At 35.0% G+C, this 13,499-nt stretch overlaps 1 protein-coding gene across 1 annotated transcript; it reads left to right on the top strand.

Annotated features, from left to right (window-relative positions):
• The first annotated feature begins 5,958 nt into the window (after nt 1-5,958).
• Nucleotides 5,959-7,213, top strand: LOC116161732. The gene is made up of 3 exons (XM_031475187.1): nt 5,959-6,130; nt 6,756-6,944; nt 6,993-7,213. The coding sequence occupies exons 1-3, from the start codon at nt 6,028-6,030 to the stop codon at nt 7,127-7,129; spliced, it is 429 nt and encodes a 142-aa protein (XP_031331047.1). The 5' UTR covers nt 5,959-6,027; the 3' UTR covers nt 7,130-7,213.
• Nucleotides 7,214-13,499: the final 6,286 nt, after the last annotated feature.

The raw sequence follows: 13,499 nt of genomic DNA, 5'->3' as shown, positions 1-13,499 counted from the left end.
TCCTGAAGCTTCCAACCTGGAGCCTTTATTCCTGAATGCCTAAAATTTGAAACTTGAAGTCTGAAACCGATCGCCTGAAACTTAAGGTATGAAACCTGGAGGCCTAGACTTAAATCCTAAAAGTTGAAACGTGAAACCGTCTGAACCACGTAATTTGGAACCTGAAACCTAAAACCTAGACTGAAATCTGAAGCTTAACATCCAAAGAGTTAATAAAATTGAAGCCTCTAACCTTGAATTTTAATCCTGAAACTTTTAACCTGAATGAACATGAAGCCTGATACAAATCTGAAATCTTTAACTTTATTTTTGAATCCAAAGACCAAAAAATCCAAAAACTTGAAACCTAAAATGTGTAGTCTTACACCAGAAAGCGGTAGCCTAAACCCCGCAAGCTAAAGCATGAAACCTGAAGTTTGCAGCCCGTAATTTAGAATCTAAAAGCTATAGACTGAAAGTTGGAGCCTAAATTACGAAGTCTTGAATTCTTGGATCCAGTGAAACAAGTAATCTTAATCCTGAAGCTTGCAACCTGGAGTCTTTATTCCTGAATTCCTAAAATTTGAAACTTGAAGTCTGAAACCGATCGCCTGAAACTTAAGGCACGAAACCTGGAGGCACAAACTTAAACCCTCAAAGTTGAGACGTGAAACCGTCTGAATCCCGTAATTTAGAACCTGAAACCTAAAACCTAGACTGAAATCTGAAGTTTAAAATCCAAAGCGTTAATAAAATTGAAGCCTCTAACCTTGAATTTTGATCCTGAAACTTTTAACCTGAATGAACATGAAGCCTGATACAGATCTGAAATCTTTAACTTTATTTTTGAATCCTAAGACCAAAAAATCTAAAAACTTGAAACGTAAAATGTGTAGTCTTACACCTGAAAGTGGTTGCCTAAACCCTGCAAGCTAAAGCATGAAACCTGAAGTTTGCAGCCCGAAATTTAGAATCTAAAAGCTATAGACTGAAAGTTGGAGCCAAAATTCCGAAGTCTTGAATTCTTGGATACAGTGAAACAAGTAATCTTAATCCTGAAGCTTGCAACCTGGAGTCTTTATTCCTGAATTCCTAAAATTTGAAACTTGAAGTCTGAAACCGATCGCCTGAAACTTAAGGTATGAAACCTGGAGGCCTAAACCTAAATCCTAAAACTTGAGACGCGAAACCGCCTGAATCCCGTAATTTGAACTTGAAACCTAAAACCTAGGCTGAAATCTGAAGCTCAAAATCCAAAACGTTAATAAAATTGAAGCCTCTAACCTTGAATTTTACTCCTGAAACTTTTAACCTGAATGAACATGAAGCCTGATACAAATCTGAAATCTTTAACTTTATTTTTGAATCCAAAGGCCAAAAAATCCAAAAACTTGAAGCCTAAAATGTGCAGTCTTACACCAGAAAGCGGTAGCCTAAACCCCGCAAGCTAAAGCATGAAACCTGAAGTTTGAAGCCAGTAATTTAGAATCTAAAAGCTATAGACTGAGAGTTGGAGTCTAAATTCCGAAGTCTTGAACTCTTGGATTCAGTGAAACAAGTAATCTTAATCCTGAAGCTTGCAACCTGGAGTCTTTATTCCTGAATTCCTAAAATTTGAAACTTGAAGTCTGAAACCGATCGCCTGAAACTTAAGGTATGAAACCTGGAGGCCTAAACCTAAATCCTAAAACTTGAGACGCGAAACCGCCTGAATCCCGTAATTTGAACCTGAAACCTTAAACCTAGACTGAAATCTGAAGTTTAAAATCCAAAGCGTTAATAAAATTGAAGCCTCTAACCTTGAATTTTAATCCTGAAGCTTTTAACCTTAATGAAGATGAAGCCTGATACAGATCTGAAATCTTTAACTTTATTTTTGAATCCAAAGACCAAAAAATCTAAAAACTTGAAAGCTAAAATGTGTAGTCTTACACCTGAAAGCGGTAGCCTAAACCCTGCAAGCTAAAGCATGAAACCTGAAGTTTGCAGCCCGTAATTTAGAATCTAAAAGCTATAGACTGAAAGTTGGAGCCTAAATTACGAAATCTTGAATTCTTGGATCCAGTGAAACAAGTAATCTTAATCCTGAAGCTTGCAACCTGGAGTCTTTAGCTTCCTGAATTCCTAAAATTTGAAACTTGAAACAAGTAATCTTAATCCTGAAGCTTGCAACCTGGAGTCTTTATTCCTGAATTCCTAAAATTTGAAACTTGAAGTCTGAAACCGAGCATGAAACCTGGAGGCCTGAACCTAAATCCTAAAATTTGAGACGTGAAACCGCCTGAATCCCGTAATTTAGAACTTGAAACCTAAAACCCAGACTGAAATCTGAAGCTTAAAATCCAAAGCGTTAATAAAATTGAAGCCTCGCTAACCTTGAATTTTAATCCTGAAACTTTTAACCTGAACGAACATGAAGCCTGATACAAATCTGAAATATTTAACTTTTTATTTTGAATCCTAAGATCAAAAAATCCAAAAACTTGAAGCCTAAAATGTGTAGTCTTACACCAGAAAGCGGTAACCCAAACCCCGCAAGCTACAGCATGAAACCTGAAGTTTGAAGCCAGTAATTTAGAATCTAAAAGCTATAGACTGAGAGTTGGAGTCTAAATTCCGAAGTCTTGAACTCTTGGATTCAGTGAAACAAGTAATCTTAATCCTGAAGCTTGCAACCTGGAGTCTTTATTCCTGAATTCCTAAAATTTGAAACTTGAAGTCTGAAACCGATCGCCTGAAACTTAAGGTATGAAACCTGGAGGCCTAAACCTAAATCCTAAAACTTGAGACGCGAAACCGCCTGAATCCCGTAATTTGAACTTGAAACCTAAAACCTAGGCTGAAATCTGAAGCTCAAAATCCAAAACGTTAATAAAATTGAAGCCTCTAACCTTGAATTTTAATCCTGAAACTTTTAACCTGAATGAACATGAAGCCTAATACAAATCTGAAATCTTTAACTTTATTTTTGAATCCAAAGGCCAAAAAATCCAAAAACTTGAAGCCTAAAATGTGCAGTCTTACACCAGAAAGCGGTAGCTTAAACCCCGTAAGCTAAAGCATGAAACCTGAAGTTTGCAGCCCGTAATTTAGAATCTAAAAGCTATAAACTGAAAGTTGGAGCCTAAATTACGAAGTCTTGAATTCTTGGATCCAGTGAAATAAGTAATCTTAATCCTGAAGCTTGCAACCTGGAGCCTTTACTCCTGAATGCCTAAAATTTGAAACTTGAAGTCTGAAACCGATCGCCTGGAACTTAAGGTATGAAACCTGGAGGCCTAAACCTAAATCCTAAAACTTGAAATGCGAAACCGCCTGAATCCCGTAATTTGAACTTGAAACCTAAAACCTAGGCTGAAATCTGAAGCTCAAAATCCAAAACGTTAATAAAATTGAAGCCTCTAACCTTGAATTTTAATCCTGAAACTTTTAACCTGAATGAACATGAAGCCTGATACAAATCTGAAATCTTTAACTTTATTTTTGAATCCAAAGGCCAAAAAATCCAAAAACTTGAAGCCTAAAATGTGTAGTCTTACACCTGAAAGCGGTAGCCTAAACCCCGCAAGCTAAAGCATGAAACCTGAAGTTTGAGGCCCGTAATTTAGAATCTAAAATCTATAGACTGAAAGTTGGGGCCTAAATTACGAAGTCTTTAATTCTTGGATCCAGTGAAACAAGTAATCTTAATCCTGAAGCTTGCAACCTGGAGTCTTTATTCCTGAATTCCTAAAATTTGAAACTTGAAGTCTGAAACCGATCGCCTGAAACTTAAGGTATGAAACCTGGAGGCCTAAACCTAAATCCTAAAACTTGAGACGCGAAACCGCCTGAATCCCGTAATTTGAACTTGAAACCTAAAACCTAGGCTGAAATCTGAAGCTCAAAATCCAAAACGTTAATAAAATTGAAGCCTCGCTAACCTTGAATTTTAATCCTGAAACTTTTAACCTGAATGAACATGAAGCCTGATACAAATCTGAAATGAAGCTTTAACTTTTTATTTTGAATCCTAAGGCCTAAACCAAAAAATCCAAAAACTTGAAGCCTAAAATGTGTAGTCTTACACCAGAAAGCGGTATTTTGAATCCTAAGATCAAAAAATCCAAAAACTTGAAGCCTAAAATGTGTAGTCTTACACCAGAAAGCGGTAACCCAAACCCCGCAAGCTACAGCATGAAACCTGAAGTTTGAAGCCAGTAATTTAGAATCTAAAAGCTATAGACTGAGAGTTGGAGTCTAAATTCCGAAGTCTTGAACTCTTGGATTCAGTGAAACAAGTAATCTTAATCCTGAAGCTTGCAACCTGGAGTCTTTATTCCTGAATTCCTAAAATTTGAAACTTGAAGTCTGAAACCGATCGCCTGAAACTTAAGGTATGAAACCTGGAGGCCTGAACCTAAATCCTAAAATATGAGACGCGAAACTGCCTGAATCCCGTAATTTGAACCTGAAACCTTAAACCTAGACTGAAATCTGAAGTTTAAAATCCAAAGCGTTAATAAAATTGAAGCCTCTAACCTTGAATTTTAATCCTGAAGCTTTTAACCTTAATGAAGATGAAGCCTGATACAGATCTGAAATCTTTAACTTTATTTTTGAATCCAAAGACCAAAAAATCTAAAAACTTGAAAGCTAAAATGTGTAGTCTTACACCTGAAAGCGGTAGCCTAAACCCTGCAAGCTAAAGCATGAAACCTGAAGTTTGCAGCCCGTAATTTAGAATCTAAAAGCTATAGACTGAAAGTTGGAGCCTAAATTACGAAGTCTTAAATTCTTGGATCAAGTGAAATAAGTAATCTTAATCCTGAAGCTTGCAACCTGGAGCCTTTATTCCTGAATGCCTAAAATTTGGAACTTGAAGTCTGAAACCGATCGCCTGAAACTTAAGGTATGAAACCTGGAGGCCTGAACCTAAATCCTAAAATATGAGACGCGAAACTGCCTGAATCCCGTAATTTGAACTTGAAACCTAAAACCTAGGCTGAAATCTGAAGCTTAAAATCCAAAGCGTTAATTGAGAAATGAACCCTGAACCCTGCGACCTAAAACCTAAAACCAGAAACCTGACGCCTGTAATCTAAAGCCTGACATTGAAACCTGAAACTTGTAGCTCAATTCCTGAATCCTTACAACCTGTACCTATACCTGAAATCGGTGGCGGGAGGTAATGGTCAATGATAATCTGCAAAAATCTTTCGTTCCTCCAAACGTTTCAAGTCCGAGGAACACGTGTCAAACTTCCTAGGCTCGGCCCCCTAACTTGTCTAAAATTACTTTAAAATTTGCATAAAAACGAAATAATAGATTTTTCTCTTTGTTCTTTTTTTGGAATCATGAAGTGATTCATCCATTATTTTCAATTTTAATTGTTTTTCCTTGGTAATTACTTTATTTCCCAATTCAAGGTAGCATCTCCCCACGTTTTCGCTAATTACTACGACAACTTTGACTAATTGCCGTACCTTTCCGCATCGGCGGCGACTTTGGCAATTTGGAGCGATTGTTAATACCGAAGACTCTTTTGTCTTAATCAATTAGTAAAACAAGGTCGAAGATCGTTTATTATTCCGCTTTTGGGGCGGGCTCCCGTCGGCCTTGAGATGGCCACTTTCCATTTCGCGGAAACAATCGGTTTTTTTTTTCGAAAATTCGGTCGGATCAGCGTTTTTAAGTGTAACGACGGTATTTTTACGGTTGGCAGTTTTAATTACGGCAAACCTTTCACTAACCTAATTAGAATCCTAATTAGGCAAATTCTTCGGTTTTTTTTAAATTTTGAAATTGGCCCCTTTCGAAATGAAGGGGGTGGGAATGGAATAATTCCACTGGGGGTGATTGCGGGTGATTGGCTTTTTTTTCGTTTTGAAGAGGAGTAACATTCCTTTAAAGTTGAGTGAGTGCAGTTGGGTAGAATTGTCATCCCCACTTGCGTTGCCACTGGCTATAAGGTATATATAATAGGCGCGTTGCATTTGGAATGGAAGTTGATAGGTACCATTCGCGTTTGCTTTTTCGGTTAACCTGGTTCTTAGTAAAACAGGCGAAATGAAATTCGTTTTGATTTTTGCTTCGTTTTTCGTTTTTGCGGTGTGCCAAAAGGAGGAGGCGAAGATCTTCAAGCGGCTAATTCCCGCCGACGTGCTTCGCGGTAAGTATCTTCGAATTTTAGTGAAAGTGATTTATGGTTCGGCGATTTACTTTCACCTCGATTTTGAACGCGTGGTTCTCCTTTTACTTGCCGGTTTCGTAATTCGCGATGTGGGGGAGTAGGGCCCTTCGCGCGCGCGGATTATTGGAAATCGGAGACCGATTTCTCCGGTCGATTACGTAACGGTAGACGATATGGCAATAAAGCACTTGCTAGGCGTTTTTGTTTTAACCTACATAAAATTACCACACCTACGCGTTTCTGGGGCGGGTCAATAAATTTTTAAATTTGCGTGCTCTTTTATGCTTACATCCGTTGCAGATCATGGGAAATGGGGCCCTATTTCCACGCGTTTGATCGCTATTGTTCTCGGCCGTAGTAACGACCCTTTAGACCAAAGAATTGGTGCAAATCGGACACAGGATGTTCGCTTCAATTCAATAACGAGCGCTAAATTAGCGATCGCAACAGACTAAGGCCAAGATGAAGGTCACAATTAAGTCCAATTGCGAAGAAAACGATTGACTTTTTCGATTTATTGTGCCAAGGTCTTCGACTTTCACGCCGAACAAAAGACCTTTAAGCGGATGACTCCACCCAAGCTCATGCATCCTCATTTTTGCAGATTTCCCCGGCATGTGTTTCGCAAGCACCAAGTGCGCAACGGTCGATCCGGGCAAATCTTGGGAGCTGACCCCCTTCTGCGGCCGTTCGACCTGCGTCCAGTCTAAGGAGAAGTCGAACGTCCTTCTGGAGCTGGTCGAAGACTGCGGTCCTCTCCCGATCGCCAATCCAAAATGCAAACTCGACGAAGGTAACCTCCACCCACGTCCATTTTAAAATACTCACGATCTTATTACAGAGAAGACGAATAAGACTGCCGAATTTCCCAACTGCTGTCCGGTCTTCACCTGCGAGCCCGGCGCGGTCTTGGAGTACCCCGACATTGCGACGGTTGAGCCAGTGAAAGAAGACGTCACCCCGAAACCGAAAGCGTAAATCTTCCTACTTCTAAATTAAGAGCTTATGTATAATGCTAAAATGTTATGTGATACTGATTTAAGTATAGAGTTCCCGGAGAAATTCTTGTAATGAGTTTTTAAATTTGTAATAAAAACGTATTTATTAAGCGGTTGGCTCATTATTTGCAGCAGTCTTTTTTTTAGCTCTTCCTTTTATATGTTAAAGGAGCAACAAATTTGGTTCAGCCAGAAATGAGAGTACAGACACACAGACATCATCGAAATTCAGTTTCCTAGTGCTTCAAAACGTGTATTTCCGTAAAAACTTATCAAAGTGAGTGAGATCGAAGGGACCTCCACTGAAATATCGTCAATTTTTAAAAATAATTTTTTTTAAACAAAACATTGCAAAAATTTATTATTACGATCTCAATTAAGCAAGACACTTTTTTGAATTTTTGAAATTTTTTCTTAAATTGAAAAATCTTTGGTCGACTCTTGGTCATGTTTCAAACATTTCTATTCCGGTACGCAAGATTCCAATTAACAACACTTTTCGGAATTTTTGAATTTTTTGAAATGAAACATGATTTTTGAAAATACTTTTTTTTACACATATTTGATCATATTGCAAAAATTTTCATCCCGAGACTCTCAAAATTGCAATTAAACAAGGACACCTTTAAATTTTTGAAAATAATTTTTGAAAATTGAAGACGAATCTTTGTTCACGTATGTATTTCCATTCTGGAACTGAAAACTAAAAGTAAGCCGGACACTTTTTTTTTTGAATTTTGGAGAACAATTTTTTTAAATTAAAGATACATATTTGTTCACTATTTTCAAGACTGAAATACGCTACTTGCGATTATTAAATTTTTTTTTAAAACAAAGATATATTTGGTCATACTGCGAGTTCCATTCCCAAACTAGAAATTTCCATTAAACTAGACATTTCTTTAAATTTTAATTTTTGATTTTTTTTTAATCAAGGATATTGGTCATACTGCAAGTTCCATTTCCAACCTAGAAATTTCCATTAACCTGGACATTAACTTAAATTTTTTTTTGATTCTGTTTCCTAGTGCTTCAAAACGTGTATTTCCGTAAAAAATTATCCTATTCCTATATCGTCAATTTTTGAAAATAATTTTTTACAGATACAGATTTATTCATATTTAAAATTCAATTCAAATAATATTCAAAAATTTATTATTATTATTACGATCCCAATAAAGCCGGACACTTTTTGAAATTTTTGATATTTTTTTAGATGAAAAATCTTTGGTCTCGACCAAATAAATTTAAAAATATGAAAGATACTCCGTATAGCTGTTGGAATATAATTATAATCAAGTTTGATATTCATACAGCGCCAGCTTAGTATATAAGTAATTTTGAAATATGTCAAAAATTTAATGAAAAGAAATGTGTCATTGTAAGTTTGTATTAAAACTGATTTTAGTGTAGACTGATTAAAAACTTTCATCGAACTCATTCTGCTAATATTCTCTTCTTTTATATCGTCAATTTTTGAAAATAATTTTTTACAGATACAGATTTATTCATATTGCCAAAATTTATTATTATTATTACGATCCCAATAGAGCCGCACACTATTTTGAATTTTTGAAATTTTTTTAGATGAAAAATCTTTGATCTCGACCAAATAAATTTAAAAAAATCAAAGATACACATCGTATTGCAAGAACATTTCCATTTCAAACTAAAAATTCCCATTAAGCCGGCTCTTTTTTTGAAAATAATTTTTGAAAATTGAAGAAGAATCTTTGTTCATGTATGTATTTCCAGTTCGAAACTGAAAACTTAAAAGTAAGCAGGACAATTTTGAATTTTTTTACATTTTTCCTTAAGAGTTGAGATCAGATGATACAAAAGCATTGTTTTCAAAATTGAAATAAGGGAGCTGCGATTTTTTAAAATATTATTTCTGCAATGAAATATACAAATTTGTTCTTATTTTAAATATTTCGATACCGGGACTGAAGATTCCAATTAAGCAACGCTTTTGAATTTTTGAAATTTTGAGATTTAAAAAAAAATTGTTTTTAAACTTTTCACAATTTATTTTTATCAAGGATATTGGTCATACTAAGTTCCTTCCCAAACTATAAAGGTCCATAAGCTGTACATTTCATTAATTTTTTTTTATTGTTTCCTAGTGCTTCAAAACGTGTACCTATTTCCGTAAAAAATTATCAAAGTGAGTGAGATCGAAGGGACTTCCTCTGTAAAATAGTCAATTTTTGAAAATAATTTTCTTTAAACAAAGATACAGATTTGTTCATAATGCAAAAATGTATTATTATTATTACGATCTGAATTAAGCAGGACACTTTATTGAATTTTTGAAATTTTTTTTTAGATTGAAAATAAATCTTTTGTCGAGTCTTTGGTTATATTTCAAACATTTCTATTCCGGTACGCACGATTCCAATTAACCTCACTTTTCAGAATTTTTGAATTTTTTTGAATGAGACTTACGATTTGTGAAAATACTTTTTTTTACACATATCTGATCATATTGCATACGTGTTCATCCTGAGACTCAAAATTCCAATTAAACAGGACTTTTTTTTGAATTTTTGAAAATATTTTTTTTATTGAAGATAAAACTTTGTTTATACTTCTATTTCGGGACTAAAGATTACAATTAAGCAGGACACCTTAAATTAAAATTTTTTTAAATTAAAGATACATATTTCTTCATATTGCAGATTCCATACCCGAACTAAAAATTCCCATTAAGCCGGATACTTTTTTGAAAATAATTTTTTAAAATTAAAGACGAATCTTTGTTCATGTATGTATTTCCATTTCGGAACTGAAAACCTAAAGTAAGCCGGACACTTTTGAATTTTTTCACATTTCCTTAGAGTTGAAATTAGATGATAAAAAAACATTGTTTCCAAAATTGAAATAAGGTGGCTTAAATAATATTTCTTTATTCAAATATAAAATTTGTTCATATTTTAAATATTTCGATTCCACTCAAGATTCCAATTAAGTAATACGTTATTGAATTTTTGAAATTTTGAAATTTTTCTATAAATAATTTGTTTTTAACTTTTTTATATTGCAAAAAATTATTATTACGATTTTTTGAATTTTGGAGAACAATTTTTTTAATTAAAGATACATATTTTTTCACTATTTTCAAAATTAAAATAGGTACGCTACTTACCATTTTTGAAATTTTTGTAAATCAAGGATATATTTGGCCATACTACAAGTTCCATTCCCAAACTATTAATTTCCATTAAGCTGGACATTTCTTTAAATTTCTTTAACATTTCCATTCCAAAGCTGAAGGTTCCAATTAGGCCGGACATCTTTTTGAACATTTCTTCAGAGTGGAGGTTAGTGCCAAAAGCACTGTTTTCAAAATTGAAATACAGCACTTTAAAATTTTTTAAAATAAATTTAAAAAATCCAAGATACGTCTGTTGCTTGTATTGCAAGACCATTTCCATTTCATACTGAAAATGTCCATTAAGCCGGACACAAGAATTTTTGAAAAAATCGAAAATGTTTTTTAAATCAAAAATACATATTTGATCATATTGCAAAAATTAGATTTTAATTTATTATACAGTTCACTTTTTTGGGTTTTTTAAAACAATTTTTTTAAATTCAAAATAAATCTTTGTTCAATTAAACCGGGTACTTTTTTGGGATTTTTAACATTTCCTTAGAGTTGCAATTATTTATACATACTTTTCAAAATTGAAATACAGTACTTTGGAACTATTACAAATATTTGTTTAAGCTAAGATACAAATTTGTTCATATATCAAATTTTTCTATTCCAAGACTCAAGAATACAATTAAACAGGACACTTTTTGTAATTTTTAAATATTTTTTTTAAATCAAAGACAGATTTACAGCGCATTTTTGTGTGGCAGATCACTGTTTTATTAGCCAGTAGAAGAAGATAGAAAAAACTGAAAAAACTCCAGTTTAGTATAACACGCTCGGGGATGGCGCCCAGATGTCGCCGACCGAACATCTTGTAGCTCCGTCCCTACACGGCCCCGATAGATACATGTGCACTCCTCGCCAAAAATACGCTAAAAAGTGGGGAATCCTTTTTCACCCCTCATGCCCTTGCGGGTGGTAGAAACCAATATAAAATAATAAAAAATGTCGCCACCTTTCCCAAGAAGAGTTTTTGAGAAAAGTAATTATAATCTGGAGAGAGAGGGGGTATAGTAGAGCACCCTCGGTAATATACACTTAGAGGACTGAAAAATTCTTGAATACGCCTAGCACTTGTACAGTAGTCTTTCGGTAAAGTAATCGATTCTTCGTACCCACTGTACCATACCCCCAGACCCCCCCCCCCCCCCCCCCCCGGCTACGTTCCCTTACACAACAGAAAAAAGACAACCGCATCTTCGTTTCCTGAGGTAAAGTTCAATGATCTTTTATTAAAAATGCTCGTATAAGTACAAGGAATAAGCCTTTTGGATAAGAACGTAGGGCCGGTCGGGGGGGGGGGCATATTCCCTATAAGAACATCCCTCGGTAATATGTACATAGACATTCTTGCTCTTGCTGTATTATTGCAACTCCCCACCCCCAAACCCCGGACTCCTCGGGGCTAAGCGTTCAAAACTCTCCAGCCGAACACCCCTATAATTCCACCGGGGTCTGGGGGGTATCGAATACCCCCCAGTACACGAAGATTCGATTACCCAGTACTGGCTTGACAATTCTTGCTCTATTAATACCCCTAGTACTTCTACGGTAGTCTTTATTGGGAAAGGGAAATCGTATCATCGTACCCCCCAGACCTCTCGGTCCTTCCATCTCATATCCAAGCGACTATAATAGTCATTTTGTGCTGGCCTCCTAGATGCATGCCACGACTCAAAAACAAATTGTTCAAGAAGATTACAAAAAGATTTCAAGTGAATTTCAAAACATTTCAAGAAACTTCCAATAAAATTTCGAGATCTCAAGATTTCATTAAATTTACCAGAAAATTTGGAAAAAAAATTGTTACTCCAAGATTTCAAGAAGCGCCGAAGATTATTTCAAGAAGATTTAGAGAAAACGTCAGAATTTCAAAAAGATACCTAAGCAATTCCAACTAGATTTCAATAAGATTTCAAGAAGAATTGAATATTTAGATTGTTTCAAAATTTCAAAAAAAGGGGGGAGAGTGAACAACATTTGAAGGAGCTTTCAAGAAAATATATCTGAATATATCTGAAATCTATTTGAAATGTTGGTGACATTTTACAAATCTGGAAATCTTTTTGAAATATTTTTCCTGAAAGCTCTTTAAATCTTGAAATAACCTTGAACTTTTTGAAATATTCTTGAAATCGCCCTTGAGTCTTTTTGAACTGTTCGTAAAATCTCCTTCATACCTTCCTGAAATCTTGAAAGTTTTTAAACATTGAAATCTTTTTCTATTTCCTTTAAATTTTCTTGAAATCTCTATCAACCTCGTAATCTTCTTAAAAGTCTCAATATTTTTCAAAATCTCGAATTTTTTCGAAATTTTTTGAAATAGTTTCAAGAGGAAATTTCAAAAATCTAATTTTGCAAAATTTCATTATTTTAGAATTTCAAAATATTGAAATTTGAAGGTTTCAATATTTTATTACGTCCCCATCCCTCGCGGTGTCTAAGTGGGATTTATTTGCAATCCCAAATCGGTGCCGACATCGTATAACCTTCGAATATTGGTTTTAATATGCGATTTAAAACAATATTGCGATGTTTTGAAATTTCCAAATTTTGAGGTTTTGAAATATTGAAATGCCGAAACCTCTGAAATCTGAAATCTGAAATTTATTTCAATGAGACCTTTCATTAGAATACCAAGAAGGTTAGAACGTGTATTTACCTCCCCTCCCTTCACCATTTTCAAAAGTTTTACTTCACCTTTCAAATGGTATTCTAGTGAAAGATTTCGCTTTCCTGCGCGACTCATTTCCGAGATCAATTTTATTTATTCCAATTGAAGGTCTCAAAAAAACGAAATGTTTTTTACCGGCCTACTTTGTGACTCCTTGTCAAAAGAGGGTATTGGGGGAGGGGGAGCTGGTTTTATCCATCATGGTACTCTAATGAAAGGTCTCAACGAAGGGAATTAATTTCTAGCAACCATAGTCTTCTCATCGACTCCTTATCGTGATCGGATATAAATAATTCCTTATATCTCAAGAACAGATTGTCGGGGGATGGTACTCAAAATGGGCGGCCAAGCATCAGAGAACTTCCGAAAAGGAAGAAGAAGACATTTGAGGTTAAAGCACTGCAAATGAGATCTACCGAAGGTAAAGATGAAAAAGAAGAACATATTTCTTCATCTTAATAACAATCAAATCCGTGAACGGCGCCGGTTTTCGGCTTATGGGTGAAATCGGTC

Source organism: Photinus pyralis, unplaced genomic scaffold, assembly GCF_008802855.1.
Source record: "Photinus pyralis isolate 1611_PpyrPB1 unplaced genomic scaffold, Ppyr1.3 Ppyr1.4_LG10, whole genome shotgun sequence".
NCBI lineage: Eukaryota > Metazoa > Arthropoda > Insecta > Coleoptera > Lampyridae > Photinus > Photinus pyralis.
The sequence above is the reverse complement of the archived record's forward strand: the minus strand, read 5'-3'. Positions and strand labels throughout refer to the sequence as shown.

Bases quoted from the DNA above. Each gene is read 5' to 3' on its own strand.
- LOC116161732 (XM_031475187.1), top strand. From the start codon at position 6,028: ATGAAATTCGTTTTGATTTTTGCTTCGTTTTTCGTTTTTGCGGTGTGC. The intron at 6,131-6,755 runs GTAAGTATCTTC...TCATTTTTGCAG, and splicing joins TCCCGCCGACGTGCTTCGCG to ATTTCCCCGGCATGTGTTTC. The intron at 6,945-6,992 runs GTAACCTCCACC...ATCTTATTACAG, and splicing joins AAAATGCAAACTCGACGAAG to AGAAGACGAATAAGACTGCC.